The following is a 24,531-nucleotide window of genomic DNA, read 5'->3' as shown; positions in this document are numbered from 1 at the left end:
TCTTATACTTCTGGTAGAGGTGGCACTTTCTGTGACTGGTGTACATTTCTCATTTCAACTAAACCAATAAAATACTCTTGTGCACCAACTGAGTGAAGAAGCAGGAACACTGAAATTCAGACTTCCTCCTTATAGAAAAATTTGCACATGTAAACCACAAAAGGTCCTGGCTCCAAGAGGATGAAGATTTATTTTTTTCCATACAAAGGATTCATATTACCAAAATAAGCATCTCAATTTTCACAGCTTTCCAAACTCTGTTTGCAATACTATCATGGAAAAGCCGTAAACCAACTTCCAACCTAAACGTTTTTCTGCATCTCCAATATCTGTAAAAGTGGTAAGATTCTGATTGAATATTGTTTAATATCAAATCAGTTTAAAAATTCAGATTTTCCCAACCATCATGACCTGCTGCCCATTCTTCTTCACACATCCCATTTATTTTGCTAACATCAACTGATTGACTATAGAACGTTTAATCAGAATCTCCTGAAATTATGCTTCTAAGCTAAAACCCAAAAACTCCTAAAAACACCACTAAAAAACTACCCTTTCAGATCTTCCCAACACTAAATGAGACCCTGCCTTGAACTGTAGGCAAAATGTGTATCTTTAAATATTCATAACATTTATCCTTTACAGAAAAATTATATAAACTTGAACAAAATAATTCATATACTTAAATTTGCTATGAAGACAAAACTTGTACATTTAAAATACCAAAATTATTATGGCTGAATAAATCAGAAGCATCACTCTTGGAATACTGAAAACTGAGAATAAAATAGTCAGCTGGCTGAAGAGCTAATCTAATCATATGCTACCATTGCTGACTTTCAATCTGCTGAGGTTTGTCGCTATGCTACTTTTACCTCATGGCTAAATCAGTTTAGTGACCCAGTTGTATCTACATGTATTAAATGAAAAATAGTGAAATAGATCTGATTTCACCAGGCTTTCGTCTTGCAGCTAAATCCAGCTTTGCTGTTTTATTTTCCTTTTTTTCCTGCTGCTTTAGGCTTGGTAATAGGATTTTAGGGTTAATCCCAAGAATAACTGAATCTTGAAATAAGGCCAGTTAGAACCTGCATTTCAGCAGTGAGAAGATATTATAAATATTTATCAGACCCCATTTAGAGAACAGAAGAAAAAGCAATTTGCAAAGTTTTATTCCCATGTAGATCTCAGTACCCAGAAAATTTGAGGCAGCTCAAGCAATAAAGGTTTCTTATTTGACATGCCCAAAAAAATAACACATGGTATTAAAGTTCAGCATTCATATCTTGCTATAGAATAATTGTTTTCTCCTATCCTATGACTTACATACAGATAGTCTTCAGGTGTACAGTACAACCCTATGTATAGACTGTAGAGAAAATATAAAAACCTTGTTCTAGTAACTCAGAAAGAGCACACCTGCAGTTCTTAAGTTGTATTGAAAGTACAGGATGAAATAAAATTAGGTTTATATGCTAATTTACACTATTGGCATTTCCCCAGGTTTAAAATGTACCACTTTTCATTTTGAAATGTAAATGTATTTGAGTGTATTATAGATCAGAGGTATATCAGACTATAGATCAGCAGTGTTCAACAACAGTAAAGCTGTTAGATCACAAAATATCTGCTGAAAAAAACACACTATCATGATACGAGATAAATGTTTGGGAAAAGACCAAATACTAGGCCAAAAACTGCTCTCAGTTAACTTTGTTACCCTTTCTAACCAACATGATTATCTGCACATAAATCTATGCAATGCTACCACTGAGCACAAAAGGATTAATGTTCAGACCATAAAGTAAGATGCTGCGCTGTAAATCTCAGAGCTACCACAAGAAACATCAGCACAGGCTGAAAAATGAATTAGCTCAGCAAGATGAACTCATTCATGATGCTGTGGCTAAGTTAGTATGTATTATTTACTTCAGATCATGTGTTTCTAGAAAGTTAAGCACTGTAAACTTTAGCATCTCCCAGAGAAAGCTGGCTAATGTGAATGACTGCACTCCTGTAGTGCTGCAGTACTGCACTTCACTATACGGCACTGCTACCTACCCAGACACACTCTAGGAGAGAGCTGTAACGAAAGGAATTGTTTGGTAGGCTTCTTTTATTATCACTTGACTTCATCAGTGAAATTCAAGTTGTTTAGAACATGAAATACCCGTGGCCAATCACAGAATATATCAAGTTGGAAGGGACCCATTAGGATCTTCAAATCCAACTCCCTGCTCCTTGCAGAACTACCTGAAACTAAACCATGTGACTAAGAACATCATCCAGACACTCCTTGAACTCTCACAGGCTTGGTGCTATGACCACTTCTGACCATTCTCTCAGTGAAGAACCTTTTCCTAGTATCCAAACTGAACTTCCCTGACACAGCATCATTCCATTTCCTCATGTCCTATTGCTGGTGACCAGATAAAGGTCTGAGTATTAAACCATTTTCTGTAAATTCACTGGATATGTGAGATTGCCACTCAGGGCATCAAAACCAAGATGAAAGCAAGTCAGTGCCCCATATTACAGGACAGACACACATTTCAGCATCAGGCCATATAACTGGGGCACGCAAGGGGCTACAATGCCACCTCCATAATCTGACGGCCTTACTTCAATGTGCACGTCACCCTTGCAGGGCAGAGCAACGTGCCCAGCTGCGCATGGTGGCTGCGGCTGATGAGCAATAAAGAGGCTGCAGCCGCACACTGCTGATGTGTGAGATGCTGCTGCTTAGGCAGGGAAGTGTGAGACAGGAGGGAAAAGTGTGAGTCTTGAAAGTGTGAGACTTGAGAAATCAATGAGTACTTTATTCATGTTTTGCCTGAGTTAAGAGATCCTTTAGATTCACTCCAATCTAACATCTTGCCACATATGTCTTACAATTTTCACCTACCAAATATATGTTTTTTATAGAAAATATGGTAAAAAAAGGGTTATGATAGAAAAAATACACCCCCCCCCCCCCCCCCACACACACACACACACCCCATCCCAAACCTTATGGACAGCCTGAATTTTCTTCTTTCATTAACATGGCAAGTCATCTTTTCACAGAAGAATCATTAAAGTCAGCCCAGCCCAGCCTCTCCAGAGCTGGCAAGGAAAGAGTTCATTGGTCAAGAGATCATCATTTAATTATACTGTTACTGTCACAGTGTCCCCTAATAATTGTCTTTCAGTTGGAAAGCTGACTCAGAAATGAACTTTTGGTTCAGCGTCAGATCTAACATAAAAGCCCCCCTGGAACTGATGATACATCTGACGAAGAAAGTGTGTCTTTAGCAAGACTTATGCTTTACTGGAAATTAAGAAACTGGAAATGGCCAATAGATTTATTAACCAGTGGAACCATGAGGTAAGAGTTATCACTTCCTTTTATATACTAGTAAACTACTCATTTTAAATACTACTAATACTACTAGAGAGCTACGACTTATTCTGGAAATCACAGAAGCCTGTGCCATGTGTTGTTAGAAGTCTGACTTCCTGACATTTGACAACTATAAGAGGAGACAATAAAAATCTGTATTGATGCCTGAAGCAATCTCTCAAAGTGGGAACAGAGGTGACTTTTCTAGTCATCAGGAATTGTCAGCTATACTGTTCAGTAATGAATGTACAGTTTCCAGTAATATTCCTAATATAATAATAATAACATCCTAACATGCTAATGTAGAATTTCAGCTTCTAATTTCCATTCCCTTTGGCTTTTCATCCACTCAAGTACTGTATTCTCTAGAATTAACATTTTGTGACAGATCTAAAATGAAACAAGTCTCATTTTAAGATTTGCCTTATTCCTTTTCCAACTCTTTCCATTACTTTTTTCTTTCTTACATATATTTTGAACATTTTCCTTCCACAACAAAGTTGCAGTAAGTAACATAACAGTTAATAATAAGATATGTTGAAGCAAACTGCAACACACAAAAAGAAAAACAGGTATGAAAATCTCAAAAGTGCCTGTGTTTTATATTCCCACTGACTGCCTTTTGCATGCTCAGCTGAGCAGAGGTAGTATGATTCAGCTGATACTAGACGATCTTTAAGGTCCCTTCCAATCCAAACCATTCTATGATTCTGTGATTTCAGTGATGTTTTAATCAGGACCCCAGTCCAAGAGAGTGGACCAGGCTCTCTCTATAGCCTACAGAAAACACCTCCTGGCCATACTTCATCCTTAAAGAGAGTCAGGATGTCTTCTGGAGGTGTTTTTCATTTCCTGTAACTAACTAGGACCTAGGCAATAATTTATAATAAAATAACTCCACATTTGGACTCGGGGAGGATGTACGGGATACATTATGGTGCTGTCGTGGTTTAAACCCAGTCAGGTAATTCGTTCGCTCACTTCCCCCCCCTTTCTTGCCCTCCCCCTGCTCTCGGAGGGACGGAGAGGAGAATCGAAAAGAATGCAACTCCCACGGGTTGAGATAGGAACAGTTTAGTAACTAAGGTATAACACAAATCACTACTGCTACCACCAATGATAATAATGATAAAGGAAATAACAAGGGAAGAGAATACAACACCTCAGCACCAGCCGACCGATAACTTGCCCCCCCTCAGCCCAACCAAGCACCGACCGATACCTCCTCCAACCCTGCAGTCTCCCAGCCCTTCCGGCTAACTCCCAGTTCCATCCCTGGGCATGACGTGCTGTGGTATGGAATACCTCTTTGGTCAGTTTGGGTCAGGTGTCCTGTCTCTGCTTCCTCCCGGCTTCCCCTCCCCCCTGGCAGAGCATGAGGCTCACAAAGTCCTTGGCCAAACCAAAACATCTCTATCAGCTCTGTTCCCGAGCCGAAAGTCAAAACGCTGCACTGCACCAGCTACCAAGGAGGAGAAACATGACTGCTACTGCTGAAACCAGGACAGGTGCGCAAGGCTAAAAACATGTCAGGATTGCACAGGACTTCCTTAGTATAGAATATTTAAGGGAAAAGCCAGGGTGAGGAAAGGGATGGCTATACCTGATTTAGAGATGAACAAGTGGGGTAAAATTGGCAGCTGCTGGGCAAATAGAGGGATCCACATATTTTTTATATATATATGTATATGTGTATATATATATACACATAAACACATAAAATCTTCCATCCAGCTTAGCCAGAGAAGGGAACAGGATGAGACTGCTGGCCCTGGCTCTGTGTTTGTGTGTGTTACCTGTGTGCCTGGCGTGGTGTGTATGTGAATATATGTTATGCGGTATATACATGTGCTCTGTGTGCATGTGCCCACTGGGAATACATTTTCAGCCTCACTACTGGTTTGATCTGTGTCATGGAGCTGCAGCAGCTCTACCTCTTTTGGGGTACTGCATCTGTCATGATATGCTTTCTGCTAGCAAGTAAAATTATATGTGTATAAACAAACAAATTCCTAACTTTATATGGCTTGGTTATACTTTCATAACTCTAAAAGAAAACTAGCTTTATCTTCTACAGGTTTCTTAAGTTTGTAGCTATGTGAGGCTCAGTTTAAGTGAGAAATCAGAAGAAAACCAAATACTGAAGTGCTTGCTTGCTTTCTTTGTATATTTCGTAATGATATGTCATGTATGGCTGGATGGCCACTAAATACAAACATGAGTAGCTCCTGTGTGGGATCTGGCTGGCTGTATTTTTATGAAAGCTTACTAGCTTAAGCAACTTGGCTTCTGGAGGTAGCCCTGGTGTAGCTAGGTGTTAATTCTCAGAGACAGGAGACTCGACCTTGCACTAACAACACCATGGGCTTGTATTATATTGGTTTTACATACTAGCATGTTATTTTAACCCAGTTATTAAAAAAAAAGGGTAAGCAGTTACCATAGGGAGTATTATCACCTGGACAGCAAAGAAACAATTTTCACGTCTTTATCATGGGCTATTCTGTAGATGTCTGTTTTATATAAGTATGCACTGTTCTGTCTTATTGCACACACAACACTGTAGGGATGGTTAAATTGAAAATAACAAGGAATTTCTAAGTACATTAGGCATAAGGGAAAGCCTAACTACTGAGCACATCTGCTGCTAGATAGACATGGCTAAACTGTTAAGTGTAGACAGGTAAGAAAAAGTACTTAGGAAATATTCTCTATTTACAAAGATGAAGGCTAAAGTATTTGTATCATACAAAGATGAAGTACCTTCCAGATTATTAGTAACTAAGGTGGATGATGAACAGCTACAGCCAACCGAGGAACCAACACCTTGATTTAAGGTCAATGACATATTCTGATCTGATCTGTTGCATACTTTCTTACTACCCATATATCACTGATCCTTATAACTCTGTTGGTTACTTATGTAACAGACCTTAACAATTACATTTAGTGGTAGATGTTTGCTTAAAGTGAATGTTCCAGAAAGCATTAAATATTTATATGAAGATAACGAGAATCTTTCCTTGCAGTTTATTGAAGCATATTAACTATTTATGTGCCATTCAAATTTATTGAGCTTCAACTAGTGATTCTTGCAGTGCATTTATCTCAATGTTTTGAGAGTCTATGGATGCAAGAGTTTTCCCCAGTGACAGCACATCTCAGCTGTGATTAAATCAGTTATCAGCCTACTTATTTATAAACTCCAGAACAGCCAAAAAAAGGTAAAATCCTGTAAGTTTGAGAGTATGTCTGAAATTCACCTTCCCAGATGACTCACTCAGGAGTGTGAGAAGGTGTTCTCAAGAGCCAAGCAATCAACCATAAACCACTTTCAGCCCTCAGAGAAGGCACTGAGTCAAGGAGTTTGACTCCTAGTGGTCCTTCACTTTTCCTTTTTCTTGATACAAGCTGTGTCATTTGCTTTTCAGAGGATCAGGGTCACACTGAACTCAATTTTTTTTTTTCAAAAAAGCCAACTAATATAACATCCTCCCTACCCTAATCTTCCTGTAAACTCTAGCCCCACCTGAATTACTTTAATGTAGCACCACTGACTCCTTTCTTGACTTTCTCTTTAGAAGGGAAGCAAAATTAAACTGTAATTCTACAGGCATACAAACCTTTCACGGTGTTGTTCATGCTACTGCATTCCTTGCTTCCTTTCCTATTCTCATTAAATTATTTAAGACAAAAATAATTTTTAAATTTTTAACAATTGCTGGGTTTCCATATTTCCCACTTTTTCTGTGTTATTTACAGAATACTCATATTCATTATATTTGCTAAACATTTCCTCCAGATATATTTCCCATACATATATTTCCATAGATACATAGCCTTACCTTACCTGCTGCTATCAGAAATGCAGAAATTGAATACTAGATTTTGTTAATAACTTCTCTGAGCTTTGTTTAATCCAGCACCTACTTCTAAAAACACCTGTATTAAACTGTGTGCAACACTATATACAAAAATTCACTTGGTCCCTGGATAGGGAAGGTGCAAGATAATGACCTTCCATTAGGAAATGCTAATGATTTTCTCTTAAGGATCATTCTTACGAAGATGTGTTTCTCTACAGCTATCCTTGTTCCTTCTTTTCTTGAAAATGAGCTATTCAATTTAAGAAAAACTGCAAGGTCATGATATAATCAGATGGATTGCTGTTAAGAGAATCACAAAGCTCAACACTCAGCTCTAAACTTCCCTTTATATCACCTTTTATTGACAATTACACCCCTTCCCCCCAAAAAAAAAGGAATAAAATACATTTGTTTACTGCCTCATACAGCTGTGATGTTGAGGAGACTGTACACTTTATTTGAGTTACTGTGATTTGTTACCTGAAATGCTCCAGTTTTAAATCAGTAAGAGAGATGCTTATGCAGACCTACAGTGGGAACTTGATTCTCTATCTCTTTTTAATTTGCCAGATAATAAAAAAGATGGCAGGCCTCTTTATATTTTATCCTTAATATAATGCATTATGAAGAATGAGAAAGTAGGGACTAAAGTATATTAGCAAGTTTACTGGCAAGCCCCTTCAGAGAGGAGTCCTATTTATCTACTCCTCTAGATATATCAACATAACTACATAATGTATGTATCATGCCAGCATCTCACACTAATACCATGATCATATTTGATTTGTTCTGAATATAGTGATGCTATTTGGAAAAACTAACCACCACTGAAATTTTCTTGGTCAAAATTAAAAAAAAAAAAAAACAAGAAAAAAACCTAGGTTTTAGTCTGTTTGAGTGCGCAATTTTATTAAAGGTTCACTAAAAAGACATTAAAGCAATAAAGAACCAAACTTTAAGCTATTTTTAAAGAAAATTCTGGAAGTTTTTGCCAGTTGAACAGAAGTACACTTATACAAATATACAACTTTCAGCAACAAAAGCATAAGCACAATAGGCTACCTGGCTGCAAAATCTAGTATTCTCCTCCCTTCAATGGGACTTGAGACTAAGGTTTCCACCCATCGCATGTTTGTTAAGTTTTCAAACAAGGTTAAGAAATTATTTTGCAGAAGGAAGGAACGTTTTTCTGTATCTAAGAGAATATAGGACCGACCTGAACTGCAGAATGCAGGAAGAAACACGCAGCAGAAAGAGAAAGAAGCACTTTGATAAACTGAAAAGCTGTTTACAAAACTTTCTGTATTATCACATTTAATTAGGAAGGCACAAAGATTGTGTCAATTTGAGAGTAAGGGCGGCAAAGTAAACAGGTTTGCAGTTACTGAGCTGTGGCAGTTACATGATATTATGCTATGAAAAATCAGTGGGAAAGGGGATGTATCTTCTACAGATTGCTTTTGTCCGCAGTAATAATTTCATAAGATGAGTGCATGTATTTTTTCTACATCATTTCATCCAGAAATCTCCTTTCTTCTGATCTTAGTCAATGTGCAGAACTGCACAAGAGCAAAATATAAGCTTTCCGTTTTCACAGACCATGATTCTATTATCCCCAGAATGCTCATAACATCTAATTTCCAGTTCCTAAACAGTAAATACCATTTTGGATTTTTACAAAGGCTAAGTAATTTCAAACACTCCTACAGCTGCTGACCTTTAACATGTCTGTTGCTGTAAGGTAGATTTTTCCCTTGTGTAGTTTCCCACACCTCCACAAATTTGAAGTTGAAATACATTTCTCCTGCAAACTGCAGCCTACCCACAATCATAAACAAATTACACTCTCTGTGTCAACACTTGAAACCAAGTTACTAAATCCTAATGTGCTGGGGTGCAATTGCTGCCCCTATCATCTACCACTTACTGCTATCAAAGCATATAACTGGATTAGTGGGAAAACAGCTGTATGACTCATACATTTAAGCTCTTTCAAACAGCAGGTTTTCCTTCTGCAACAAAGCATAGCACTTTAGATAAGAAAAATGCAAATCCCAGGGGAAATCATGACATACTAACCCCTGGCAATCTTTACATGACTTAATAGTTCATTCAACATTTTTAAACTGGAAATAAATGCAAGAACTTTATTCAATCACTAGAACTGATGTATTTTAACACATTTACTTTAAGATTTCTGTTCCCTAGGATTTCTCCATAGACCATGCCAGACATAGTTCATTAACTAATCCTGTCAACTTCTGTATATTATTGGCGTGAGCTTAAATCCGTGTCTCTCAGTTGTGGGCATGAATCATAATACATACAGTTTTTGTGGGATAACATCTTGGCAGAGGACAGCAGTAAAGCAGCTCTCTCATTAACTCAAAACCTCATTACTAAACAATCTATGGTTATTAAATCTAACAAGCCATAAAATTAATGTTGCTTTCTTGGCCGAAATTGTAGATAACTTCTAGTTATTATTAGTGTTCATATATCTATCCACTATTGTATTAACATTGTATTAACAGGAAAATTTCACCTAGCTCTTGGACTTTTTAATTATCCAATGATGTCTAATACCAGGATGCTTCAAGACAAAAATGTCCTTAAGAAATGTACTGAATAAATCCATATTTTATTCACCTAGAACAAAATGTTTAAGTTGAATTGTCAGGGTTTGGATTTATTAAGAAAGAAGTGGAGTTGGACTTTATCTAGGAATTCCTTTTTTGCTATGGAATATTCTGTGAAGAATAATGATCACAGAATCATCTAGGTTGGAAAATACCTTTCGGATAGTCAAGTCCAACCATCAGCGCACCTCTAAACCATGTCTCTAAGTGCTACATCTATCTTAAATACCTCCAGGGATGGTCACTCAACCACTTCACTGGACAGCCTGTTCCAATGCCTGGCAACACTTCTGGTGAAGAAATTTTTCTAATATCCAGTCTAAACCTCCCCAGAACAACTTAAGGCCATCACCTCTTGTTCCACTACTTATTGTCGGGGAGAAGAGACCAAACCCCAACTCCCTACAACCTCTTTTCAGGTAGCTGTAGAGAGCGATAAGGTCTCCCCTGAGCCTCCTTTTCTCCAGACTAAACAACCCCAGTTCTTTCAGCCATTTCTCGTAAGGCTTGATCTCTAGACCCTTCACCAGCTTCATTGCCCTCCTGTAGACGTACTCAAGCACTTAAAAGTCTTTCTTGTAGTGAGGAGCCCCAACTAAACACAGTATTCAAAGTGCGTCCTCACCAGTGCGGAGTATAGGGGGATGATGGCCCTGCTGGCTACACTATTTCTGATACAGGCCAGGATGACACTGGCCTCCTTGGCTGCCTGGGCATACTGCCGGCTCATATACTGCTGCCAACCAACACCCCCAGGTCCCTTTCTGCTGAGCAGCTTTCCAGCCCCAAGCCTGTAGCGTAGCATTGCATTGTTGTGGTTGTTATGGCCCAAGCGCAGCACCTGGCACTTTGCCTTGCTGAACCTCATACCACTGGCCACAGCCCATTGATCCAGCCTGTCTAGATCCCTTTGCAGAGCCTTCCTACCTCCAAGCAGATCAACACTCCCATCCAACTTGGTGTCATCTGCAACTTTACTGAGGATGCACTCGATCCCTTTGTCCAGATCATTCATAAAGAGATTAAATAGAACTAGCCACAATATTGAGCCCTGAGGAGCACCACTTAAGACCAGATGATTTTTTGTGCATCAACATATATCTAGGTAATCCTCAGAACATTTAGAAAAAAGAAAACTGAGATTATTTTAGAATTAGACAAGAATTAATGAACCATCTGCCTTTTGTCACAGTATATAAACCTAATAAATCATCAAACTTTTCACCAAAGGTATACAAAGAGGATTAAGTGGTGAAAAGCTAAGCAGTAAAATGAAGAATTTAATATTTGAAAAAAAAATGAGATCTCAGACCTCATAAATGAAAGTCATTTATGTAAATTCCAAAGATTTAAGCAAACAATCAGCATGCTGATTGTTCTAATGCATTATGGTTTACTTCAAGTGTCAAGATATCTAAATCAAACATTAAAAAACCCACCATATGTGAAAAACTTATGGCAACTAACTTTGTAGTGGATGAATGTTCGATAAAATTTAGGTCCGTGCATATACTTTTGTGAATAATCTTAAGAAAAAATAATACTGAGTGTGATATCACCTTCTTTAGAGATGTCACCTCTTGTGCTTAACTTTGGTTTGAGGCTTTGGTTGAGCTGTGGAAAAAACTGAGTAAACTAAAAAAAGATAAGGTATAAATCCTAAAAATAGACCAAACTTACGTGTTCAGTTCTCGCACTTAATGAATGATTTGCAGTAGTACAACCATATGTTTCTTACCTGCACCGTATGATTCCCTTTCTGTTAGAGAAACAAAATGTCAGAACACGTCTCCCACAATTATAATAGGTAAGCCATATGAACACATTAAAACATAGGTTATACAAAACTAATTGCAATACTGAAAGGATCTAATGTGGATGTTTAAATTATAAGTGCACAACACCAAACAGCACTTTATAAAAGATTTAGAGATGCCATGTTCTGTTATGCATATTTCTATGAGTGTTTCCAACCTCTGAGGAGGAATGCAGTATGACCAGAAAGATGTCTTTGGTTCTGCAGGTAAATATCTGAACTGTGCCTCTGAAGTTCATTCAAAGAAGAAAGGTTCTTAAGGATTTTAAGTTATAAACCACTGGGGAAATGCACTATAGAAAATACTCTGAGATTTCTAGTCCTTTTTTAATACAAATCCCAACTTCGGAGTCTCACCAGAATAACACTAAACCTTAGCTATTAAAATATCCCGAGCCTAAGGAAGGCTTAGCATTAAGATACACTATTTCTGGTCAGCTGGGAGCAAAAAGGAAAAAGCTTGGAAAACTGTGTAAATCAGAAGGTAGTGGGGGTCTGGATTTTCCAAGGGCAAAAGCTGGCACAACTCCACTGAACACAGTAATCAATTTCCCGCAGTGTAGGATTGCAATCTTCTTTTGTTTGTTTTCAAACCCATGAGCCTAACAACAAGATTTCAGCTCTTTAATGCCTTTACAGAAAAGCTTATTTCCTTTGATAATAATAACAATAACATTAGTTTCTTTTTTCTCCACTGCAATTTAGACTAAAAAAAAAAATGGTCTAATCCACCATAAAATAACAAACAAAATGCCATTGCAAATAAAAGCTTCTCTCTACTACTTGGAAAAAGGTTTAGCTAGACTGCCAGTCAACAATGAAGCAATAAGCAGTGTTCAAAGATATTTCTGATAGTGATATTTCAGGTCTTTCTGCAGGCTTGATGCAACACATCTGTAGAACTTGAAAATTGTCTTCAAAATCACCACCATGCAGGCTCTCTCTTGTCATTAAGAGTATGCCAATGTTCACATCCTAAATCCTTAGTACCAAAGCTCTACAGTTCAACAGCTTAATAAAAACTAAAAAATCCTTGCACAAAGCTAGTGTGACATCCAAGGCATCAGCCTGAAAACTAGAAGTTGCCCATACCATATTCCCCCTTCCGAAATGTATCCTATTTTACCTTCAGCTTTCTGGAAAACCAGGAATTTGAACTTTAAATTCTTAGCAAGCATTAGAAAGACTAAAATGCTATTAAAAAAAAAAACCAACAAAAACACACCAAACCTCACAACCCACTATCTTTTATTTAAAAGCTCTATTACATAGAGACAGAAGTTTTAAGTGCAGTATTCAAGTTTGAAGTGTAGTAATGATAGGTAGTACTAGAAGTTTCAGATCATGTTCTGAAAAATCTCAGCTGCTGAAAAGCTAGCCCTGAAAAAGCCAGCACCACCTTCATTTGAAAATCCTTACAACCCCACCCTCTTCCTAACAATCCTCTGACCTGCGCATCACATATGCTGCCTCTGTACACATAAATTACTTGCATTTTTAAGTTCCTTCATGGATTCTCCCCCTGTCATAGTTCAAGCCCAGCCAGTAACTCAGAACCACGCAGCCGATCGCTCACCCCCCTCATTATATTACTTAACTATGGGGAAAAAAGTGCTATGCCACCCATTGAGTTGCTAACTTTAGAATCTCTTAGCCACACCTCTTCAGCAGGTCAGATGCATGCCTGTACATCTTCAGTCATCATCCACCAATTAACACAAGCAACCCAAATATCGGCTGTGGGGGAAAAGGAACATCCCCTACTTCCTCTGTATCATTTTACATCATACCACAGCATAAGACTTGCAAATTATTTATTATTTCACAATAATTTGCATATATCAGCCAAACACAAGATGTGTTACACAGACCCCATTAATATATTGGAAAGAGGATTTGGCTATACAGAAGTTCATGACTTTTGTCCTTCACTAAAATGTATACATAGGAACAATCCTAGGACTTTCATTATACTTTACAAGAAAACAGTAAGCCAAATGTGGTATTTTACAATATAATTAAAGTCTTTTAGCAGCTTAACATTCAAGTATCTCATATCTGGCATTAAAATCATTTGCTTATGGCTTTGTTGACAATACAAATTTTGGGGAAAGAGTGGATACTCACTGAAACTACATTCACAAAGTCATCATCAGACAAGGTCTCCAACATCTCAATGACTGAAGTGCGGATCAGCTTCAGCGTCAATCCACTGACACTTCCGCTCCTAACAGAAATCCACAAGGCAAAAGAAAAGTTGAATTTAACAAATTTTATTTAACATGTAAACAAAAAAAAACTAAAAACCAAAACCCCACAAAAATACAGAGAGTGAACAAGCACTGTCATCAACATTCTCACTAAAACTGTCAATAATTCTCCCGAGTTCTTCATTAGTTTTATTACCTTCTTATAATAAGAAATTAAGTCCAAAACTGGCATTCTGAGCCCCAGTCCTGTGGCTCAGGTGGAGTTATAACAGTACAGCACTTCTGCATTTTCATCTCAAGAAATCTGAGTTTACTGCCTTCAACCAATGCATTATCTAAACATTTTATACTACCGCACATAGATTTACAGCTTTAGATTTTCAGACACTCTAATGACAGCTTGTTTCTTTCAAGGAAAAACCTAAACAGAAGTGAAGAAATAAAAAACATTGATAAAACTCACTGCTAATACGAAAGCACTTCACATTTTAAAGCATTAAATTTAAATCCTTTTTCTGATAAATTTTTCAGCATAAAGCAATCTGTTTGACACATCAGGTTCAATCCTTTCTTTGCTCCCTCAACATTAGCTAAACAAAGGAAACCTTGCCAAGGCAGAGAGAGGTTTTATTGATTTCTTTGCTCATTTTCTATTAATGTTTTATTGCAAGCAACCTTCACAAATTTTAAATATTTATGGTAAAACATGCGAAGTCTGCATATATTCTCATCTTTCAGGCTAATGAATTCACGATTAAACCTACTGTATACGCTTCTAGTCATTTGGGTTTAGGCCTGAGTTTTACAACAAATCTTGGCAAGCACAAGAGAAATTTCCAGTTGATTACTTCAGTAATTAGAAGCTGAAAGCAGAATAACATTAAAGCGATTAAAAACACTTCCTTGTCCCCAGTTTAATTTTCAGGTTTGGTTTCAGCTCACTGGAACTATTTTTTTTCTGTATATTTATTTTGTTCATAACAAGATTTTTTATCCTTGCATATAAACACTTCTTAATCCTCTCTCCATTTATCAGCATCCAGAGACTCGTTCAATATATCTAAGTACTTTTATCCCTCTAATATTAATAACAAGACATTAAACACTTACGCATCAACTAAAATAAGCATGTCTTTGGGAGATGCAGCTCCTTGAATATACCTGAAATAAATAAAGGGTATGAAAGACACAAATTTGGAAACATATTTGTTGTGTTTGATGAAAGACCCTACAATCTCTAAACTAAGTCTAGCTGAAACCAAGAAAACCTCCCATTGTAGCTAATAGAAAACCATGGGCTATCCTCTTCTCTCTTGGTGTGTCTTCTCTGTAAACCAAAGTCTAAACTAGTTTAAGGAAGTCTGGAAATGGGATATACCAATCAGAAAAATTCACTGTTTCCAGATGTTGATAACTCTAAAATATAAATGCTACTTCAGAGCTAATGATTTTGATAACAGATGAATTATTACATTAGCCCAGTTTAGGGAAAAATACATTCAACTAGTATCAATGTACATTATGCCTTGAGAGGCTTACAGAAAAAAATCTTGTGAAAGAATCCCATTGTTCCATTGTCTTCTACTAATCTAGAGATTTTTCTGCTGGTATAAACCACTCAGACATATTTGTAAACATTTTCAAAAATCCAGAAGATTGTCTCAGTCTAATAATCTGAATTACATTAGATTTTGGCACAAAAATTTTTAATTGCCTTATACCAATTTGACAGTTATCCTCCTACGAAAAGGTCCCTGTAATGCTACAGTATGACACACTACAGTGGATATTGCATAACAAGTAGTATGATTTGAGAATTGTTTATTCAGAAGAATCAAATTCTTTTTAAGAAAGAAAATAGCAACGTCTAAAAGCAAGGACTACTATATATAAATGATAAAAGAAATACGCCTTTATAGTCATCTCTAGATATATCATTTCTTTAAAGAAAACTTACCATGGTCTTCTACGAACATCATAGAGATCTATTTTGTTTGGAGTTCGACTTTTATCTACCCATGGGGAAGCTAAAAAGGTAAAAGAAAACTTATAGAATATATTTTAAACTTTATCTTAGGTATTTAAATACAACAATATAATGAAATCTTTGCACTATATAATTATCAGGATTTGGTATGGATAAAAAACCACCTGCGTTAGTGTAATCTGTTTTCTTACACCCATATATATATATATCAGCATATATAAAATGCAACAAACCTTAAATAAATACAATTTATTTTAAATAATATATCTAAAATATATTTCTTCTAAATAAAATAAACACAAATGCAGATAGAGACCTTAAAGTGCCAAGTTGTGTTGAAGAAATAGTTACTGACTCTAATTGACCTCTGAGTTCAATGGAACCAGAATTTCAATCAAAGTACTTTAGAATATGAAATAAGCCTTTTTTGAATAAGAAAATACTTACAAACTTTTATAAACAGTTATAAGTTCATTAATGTTTATACAATAATACTGTACCGATTTAAAACTCAGTTATACATCTAAAAATTATATACCTACTCAACATAGATTTACCTAAAAATGGAAATTAGAAAAGTAGCATGCAAGTATTGTACTTTCTGAACAGAAAATGGCATGGAAATATTCATGTTTCCGTAAAGAAAATACTGAGATTAATAACCTTTTGCAAGCATTTAATCTAAGCTTTACCACAATTTTCAGCAATGGTGAGAAACCTGCCCTTCCTAAAAAAAAAAATATGAGCTTAATAAACACAAACAGAAACGTGAAAAGTTACATGAAATGAAATAATGTTCTGCAATTTGCTCTCTCAGTGTATGCCAACAGCACTGGGGGAGCTATTTCCTGACATTAATAATTTTTTTCTGTCTAGGAAATAAAGAAAGACATAGGCAGCTCCAAGTTTCTTCCTGAGAAAGCATTTATCTAAGACAAATTGGAAGAATTATGAATTCTTCCATCCATGAATATAAAAGAAGCCACCAGCTTAGAGTAGCTGCTTATTTTTGAATTTACTAGACAAACCCTTTCTTGTGAGCATAACATGAGCTGGAACATCAGTTACCAGAAAATTTAAACCAAGCATAACCCACAGGACATTATCAGTATATATTCATCACACACAGAAAATGCTGCCTACTTGTAGAACTACAAATATATTTTAATATAATGCCACTTAGAGGTAAGCACATCAATTCCTTGAGGCTAACACCAGTTGACAGAACACACTTCAGAATTGGGCCCTTTAGACCAAACTCAGTGTAGCAAATATTTCAGAAAGATGAAGATGCAAAATTAATATTAACCTGAACTGGTGAGGAAACACCAAATAATAAAATATGAAATGCCTGAAACTTGCCCTATTATTTCCAAAACCACCAAAAGGCTCTGTAGGGGAAAAGCTGGGTATTTTTAACTGCAATACTAACTAAACACTTTTAAAGTTTATTGTTACTTTGTCCTTTCCTCTTTCCCCTTTTCCCCTATGAACAACTAAGCCTTGCACTCAGTTCTTCCATAGTTTTGCAGTAATTTCCTGGATTGGAACAAAGTTTAAACTGCCCCTTTCTGGCTACATGTATATTAGTAAGTTAAAAAGCACAACTGAAGGAAAGACATTCACTGGAACTAGACTAAGAGCTATTACAATTGTCCAGTTATACACAGAAGACACTATAAATAACCCACTCAGAGCACTACTTACAGCCTATCTAATCCTTGGGGGGATTACTGTGAACAGTAACTCACTAGCTTGGCCCTTTCAGTATGCACAGTCCTGGAAGACTGATAATAGCTTCAGAGAGATCTGGAGAAGATCTTCAAAAACATAATTTCTCACCATGCTGTTAAGATAGTATTTTCTGTGCCACACATCAGTAAGTTTCTTTTTCCTAATTAGTATATTACCTTCTCTTGAGACAAATATATCAAGCACCTACATGCTTAAGTTTCCATTTGAGGAAATTTGTCTGTATTTATGATGGGATTGCAGAATTTTTCATCAGATATTAATGGCTGCTGAATCATACACACACTAATTATGAAATATACTGTTTACTGAGAAAACTCATTCTATTGATCTTTACAATGTTTTCTACAAAAGTTTACATAATCTAGTAGTAAGTTTCTGCATGGCTAAACATAAATAAGTATCGAAAAATTCATTCACACCAAAGAAGTGATGAATTCTCCTTCAACCTCAGGAATTAAGATGACTAAATTACTCACTCATCCTAAAATCTCTCTGGATTATCACTTTCAATTTTAGATAAATTTGAATTATTTCAAATCTATTCCCTGTTTTTGTTAATGTTTGCAGTATTTAAGGATCCTATTGAAATTGCTATTAATAGGAAACTGAAATTCCCCTCAGACATTTGATCTCCAATGATCTAGTTTTAATTTGCCACAATTTTATCTTTAAAAATGCGATTTTTTTAGAAGATTGTAAATTCTCTCTATGCAAAAATAAGTAATTATGCATTTACAACTATATAGGAAATAGGATGGAGACCTATTGAAAAAGACATGTGTTGCCTTGGTCCATGTACAAAACACACTATAAAACCATGTAGGGAAACTGGCTTACATCTTACTGACAAAAGCCATCATAGGGTCTAAGATGGAAGCAAAATGAAATACACAAAAAGATGATTACTTATTTTCCTAAAAAAAACCCAAAAGTGAAGATCAAGGATTTTGAGATTTACAGTTTTATTTGTGTAATCTCTTGTTTAAAACATTCATTTTAACTAGACGCCTTGGAACCTGGAGCACCAAATATCTTGAAGAAGTCAGCCTCACCATTCTGCATTGCTGCATACTCCTATCCTTGAACTATGTCAACACTGCACAGTTCTCTGTTGCATACATTAAACTTCAGTCATGTTCACCTTTGATGACTTTCTTGTTTGGCATGGGTTAGATTTGATGTTTTATAAACTATTCACTGGATGTTATATCCCTCCCACTTCTGCTGTTTGCATTATGGAGATACAGACCTACCTATATTTCAAGCAAGAGCAAGGCATGTTATTCCGTTTTCTCTGCACATGTACAGTGGAAATCCTCAGTGTGGTTGATTACATGGAAAATCAGTTCATGAAAGACAGAGATTGTCACAGGGTAAAGTATAAATGAAAGTATTTCTTGGGAAAGGGAGCTACATGTGCCCATTTTTAATTCATATGATTCCAGTGTCATGGGGGAGGCTTTCCTGATAAAGTCCTGCCGAATCGGTTACATCTGCCCTTCTCTACTGGTTAGGTATGTATGTGCAAGGAACAAAGAGGCACAGATGAATTATTAACAGCTTTACACCCCTGTAACACATTTGGGGAAAGAGGCTAAAGCTGACAGTAAAACAGGTAACAAATGCCAATTATCAAATTCCAGACAGCATCATCTATTCTGGCTCAAACTTCATTACCTTTCCATCTCAGAGAGTTACTGGGTAGCCAACCTCAATATAACATTTAGTGGGTTAGGCAAGCAAATATTTCCTAAAGCTGACTTTTATCTTGCTATCTCTCAATAATCATTCATGTAGATATTCAAAACATTTAAACCCAGACTATTAAACTCCTTGTGTCGGATTCAGTAAAGTCTTCCTGAGATGTAGTGAAAGTTCAGCCTTCAGCTTACACTTCGCCTTCAGTTTCATTTCATAATTCTCGTATTTTAGAGAATTTATGTGAACAAACCTGTTTTCCAGTATACAGTAGCCCACTCTAGCTGGGAAATGTGGCATTCCTGAGCTTACTAATCAGAAAGAAGCCATGTGAATTTTGGTGTAGCAACAGCACCTTTGCAGAATTAGTTATTTTTCAGTAAAAAGTAAGAAGTGGTGAGATGTGGGAGCTAAAAATAATAAACAACCCCCCCATGACTTTGGGAGAGTTTAACATTAATTGTCGTAAAGTGTTTTGTACCAGTGCACTTAGGATATCTGTATCATAATTATGTCTTGGATTGCCCAAAGAAGCTGTGAATGCTCCATCCCTGGCAGTGTTCAAGGCCAGGTTGGACAGAACCTTGGGTGACATGGTTCCCTGTGTGAGGTGTGAGTGTGAGGTGTCCCTGCTCATGGCAGGGGGGTTGGAACTTGATGATTTTCAGGTTCTTTCCAAAAATAACTGTTCTGTGATTCTAATAACTTATTAGTAGTATCCACCCAAGACAGAGAATGTTTCTGACCAGTTCCATGCTACCACAGAAGATGTTAAGTCTAGACTGAATGCAGCACTTCTTAACTATTTTACCCAGATAATGGCCTTAACTGCAAGACATTAAATGATCTTCAGGTAAAATCCACCTAACATAGCTCTGTGCAATGTCTTCTGTATCTTTAAATAGCATCATCACCATACAGAAGCGAGAGGATAATTTTCTGAGTTTTTTCAAGAATGTATTTGAACATGAAATGCATACTGTAGTATGCAATGTAAAATTAACCTATCAAATGGCTCTGTGTTCAGTCAAGAGGCAAATATTTCTGCTTCCACATGCATAAACTGAATTTCATCCTCAAAATATGGGTTGCTTTTATTGGTTTTACCTGGACTAGCTGCCATCCCCCACCAAGTGTCTGGAGTATCAGAGCTTGAGGAGGAGAGGAACAGAAGTAACAAGATTTTTTGTTGGGGTTTTGTTGTCTTTCTCCCATTAGAACAAATTCTGAAGATTTTAATTTGTTTTAAATAAAGGAAGTAAACAACACTCAAAGATGCTTATTTCAATGCAAAAAGTAGAACTATCCAACTTACACACTAATTGCACTAATTGATGAATTTGAAGCTGCGTTACTGAAAAAGTGTTTTGGATTTTGTTTTGTTCTTTTACTTTAAAGGCTCCTTTAAATATTGAGTTGTTAAAAGGAACTAACAGCTATTAAGCATGAAACCTTTTGCACACACAAAAGTGAAGTTCTCAGTTTTTCAAGGCTTTTGATTCATTTTGTATGGATTTTTTAGGCTTTCTAGTCTCCTTGTATCTCTTCAGTAATGACTTTCTTAGGGAGTTCAATAACATGGCTGCAACACTATTGCTTGCTATTACTGGTTAACACAAGAGCAGCTGTGCACAGCAAGTCCTTCATTTAGAAAGATATCTTTTTATTTTATTAGAAATTGATTTTTAAAGCTCTTCCATTATTAATTTCTAGAAGAAGGGAATTTGCCTGTAGCTGAGTGAGACCTGCTTCACTGACATCTGGAAAGAAGTTCCAGATTCTTTAATCATAAACAGATAATACCAGCTCTTCTCTATCCATAATTTTAATCCAAGATTTTTAAGACTTTAGGGACAAAATTATTTTTCTGTGTAATGGGCACTGCAGTATTATCTTTCCTTTATCTATTAATTTGTCTAACACCTTGTAAGCCTAAATTACATAGGAAAATCCTAGTAAAATACTGGCATGAGTGATTTATAAAGGCATTCTTCTAATTAACTAAAGTTCGCATCACATTATACTTACATAGGTAAAGTAAAGCTAAATACAAGGTAAATCTACAGTAAAAAAAGGGAAAGAATAAAACAGTTAGTGCTGTATTCTTCAGCACACATATTACAAAGACCCTGAGATTAACACACCGACTGATTAAACAATGCTATAAATTTGAGTTAATTAATATAATAGCACACTAGATCTTGTTATTACACATATTCCCGCCTTGAATCTCTATTCTTCAGAGGTTCATTAAAAAAGTAATTTTATCTCTCTATATAACCTGTTTGTTTCATCTGCAAAAGGAGGACAGTGAGATTTTTGTTACTTTTAAACCAAAAGGTGCTTTGGGGATGTCATTAAGCCACAACAAGCTGTCCATTCAGAAAGGCTGCCAGCATTACTGTCCCTTCAGTCACACCATGGGGCTGTCTAAAGGATTAATAATAAAACTCTGACTTGTTCTGTTTACTAGTACAGATGTATCTTAAAAATGAGGGAGCAGATAAGCTTAAGAAGCCAATTGCACAAATGATTAAAACGATAAGATGTTTTTAAAGTAAGAATTATGTAGGGACTGCAATTTTGTTCAGTATCTACTCATTTAGCTAAGGACTTTAACTTCACAGATAGTTTGCAGCTTGAACTCAATACTTCACCTGGAAGTCCGGCAAAGAGTTGGTCTCCTTAGAAAATACTTTCTCTTCATGAGTTTGAAGTTCCTAATGTTCACCTAAGAAGTGGATATTGTAGCACATTTTACTGGCTCTCTCATATGACCCTAGGCATAGCCAAAACAAAGCCATACTCTATCCATTTGCTTTCTTTTCCTATCTTTCTTCTCTGACATGGGTAAGGTCAAACGAAGATGACAAATATCTGTGTTTAGGTTACATAGTAAGGGCTACTGAAGTACAGGCTGGAGACTGCTTTTTCTCTATAAAAAATAAGATAAAATTAAAAATAAAATAAATATTAAAATAAAAAAAATCAAATAAAAAATCAAATTAAAAAAATAAAAAAATAAAATAAAATTAAAAACCAAAACAACAGAGGGAAGTCAGAGCTATACAGAAACAGAGCTATACAGCACATTGGAAGAGCGGAAGTCGTCAGACATATTATACCGGGAAATAAGTTTTAAATTTAATTTCCCATAGGCCCTTGTTAAATCTCCAGATGGAAGTGGGAAGATTTGGAACATTTGGGGACAGGACAGTATTTCTTTTTCAGTTTTATTTTTGTTATTAATTGCCTTAAGTTTTTGGATTGTGACCAACTATGGCACATTCCCACCTTAAGCACACTGTAGGCCACTGTCACACCAAATCCATGTTCAATATTTCTTCATAAAAGATGCTGAATCTATTCATGCATCATCATGCTGCTGTTATTGCTATATAGAACCCACTAAATGGAATCTGAAACTATCCATATCAGTACTACTCTTTCTAGTATTACCTTTGGCTAACACTACTTAGAGTACTTCCCTGAGAGAGCTGAGATGGTGTTGCTGATCAAATAAGTTTTTTCTAAATATTCATTTAAGGTAAGATTGTGATTTCATTTTGAGTAATCCTTTGCAGCCAAACTTTCTTAAGTGTATTTACTATTATAACTAGAAAGCCTCCTGTATCATATTTAATTGCAAATACGTGTCTGCTGTCTGCAGTCCAAAACAAAATGCATCCTTTAGTGAAGATCTTGGCCTTACAAAAAATGAAACAACTAACCAAAAATAAACAGAGGAAGGTAGTATCTGGCAAAAGGCACATAAATACAAAGTGTCTTTAAAATCTAATTAGTAATTGCTACAGTAAAAATAATACACTTCCGAGTGCAGTATTTTAATAAAACATTGATTAACAATTATATACCTAATTACCTCTGTAATTAAGAAGGATTCCAAGATTAAAAGATGAACCAGTTAGTTTGCACCTACACTTCCAAGTAGTCTGCCAAATATTTGATATTAAATTGTTCTTTGAGACAGCTGCTTTCTAAAACCTAGTCCAAAATTTGCTGGGTAGACTCTTCACAAAATATAAGTAATTTAATATCTGTCAAACTATATTAAACTACTTTAATTAAATTAATTTATTTTTGTGTAACAGATTTGTCCATTGCTCTGAGGTCACTTATAAATTAAACCTGTAATCTGATCTGTATTAATGTACCTTTCTGTCTACATGGAGTCAATGAAGCTCTACATTTGCAAGCCCACAGGGAACAGACTCAACATTAAAAAAGAGGAAAAATTCTATTTTTCAACTCCTGCCGGCAAAAAAAATCTCTTTGGAAACAATATATTAAAAAAAAAAAAACAAAACAAAAAAAAAAAACAACCCAAAACATGACCTATGTTAGAGTCTTTGTGGCCTTGCTTCAGCAGGAGGGTTGGTCCACTTGATTTTCAGAGTTTCCTTCCAACTTCAATCATTCTGTGATTCTGTGAGTCCTAGTTTTGAGTTATACATAAATGATGAAAAACTGTTCCCTTGCAGAACAAAGGCTAGAAACTTTTACAAATATTTTTAAAACTGGTGGATTTTGAAAAGAAACCAGAATTGAAAGCATTCAATACTCAATACAACAGCCCTCAGACAAAAAGCAAAATGGAAATAAAATATTTATATGTCCAGCCCTATCTTGCCTTCTGCAGAGAGACTCAGATAAAAAAATCTGTTTGCAAACTTAACATAAAGAAACAGGAAGGGTTATAGGTGGGAGATGTTCAGAAAAGCTGGCTGATTTCCTGCTGAAAAGATGAAAAGAAGCTGCAACTAATTCCCCAAAATGCTATTATGTAAATTGAGATTCCCTGTTTTCTGAGATGACTCAAGACAACCTCTGAGTATGAACAAGATAATGAAATCAAGCTCCATGTGGCTTCAAGTCAGACAGGACAGTACACCAAACAGTATCATGTCTAACAGAATGCGATGCATACTACATGCCTTTATGTCTGGGTCTGGCTTTTCTGGTCAGGCTCGTCAATGTAAACAGAGAAACTGAAATTCTGATTTCAGTTACATTCTGGCACATGGATATTTAAAACTGTTCTTTTTTTTTTTTTTTTTAATACCCAGATTTCAGTGCAACCTGAGTTTCATTTTACGGAAACTAATTTCATCCATCACACTCTATCTTTTTTGCTATGGAAATTAAGTTTAGTAACAA

At 36.1% G+C, this 24,531-nt stretch overlaps 1 protein-coding gene across 9 annotated transcripts in view; it reads right to left on the bottom strand.

The window, feature by feature from the left end:
• CACNA2D1 (calcium voltage-gated channel auxiliary subunit alpha2delta 1) overlaps positions 1 to 24,531 on the bottom strand; it is a 387,883-nt gene that overhangs the window by 87,384 nt on the left and 275,968 nt on the right. For all 9 annotated transcript variants that reach the window (XM_061467295.1, XM_061467296.1, XM_061467298.1 and 6 more), the window contains exons 8-10: positions 15,871 to 15,940; positions 15,024 to 15,074; positions 13,831 to 13,930 (exon numbers count right to left, since the gene is read on the bottom strand). In XM_061467295.1, the coding sequence (XP_061323279.1) occupies positions 13,831 to 13,930; positions 15,024 to 15,074; positions 15,871 to 15,940 (221 nt within the window). The remainder of the gene's footprint in view (positions 1 to 13,830; positions 13,931 to 15,023; positions 15,075 to 15,870; positions 15,941 to 24,531) is intronic.

This window comes from Pezoporus flaviventris, unplaced genomic scaffold (assembly GCF_033815535.1).
Source record: "Pezoporus flaviventris isolate CSIRO_AGI_PZ_B2104156 unplaced genomic scaffold, CSIRO_AGI_Pfla_v1 ptg000045l, whole genome shotgun sequence".
Classification (NCBI taxonomy): domain Eukaryota; kingdom Metazoa; phylum Chordata; class Aves; order Psittaciformes; family Psittacidae; genus Pezoporus; species Pezoporus flaviventris.
Note: the sequence above shows the minus strand (reverse complement) of the source record. Positions and strands in the feature narration are given on the sequence as shown.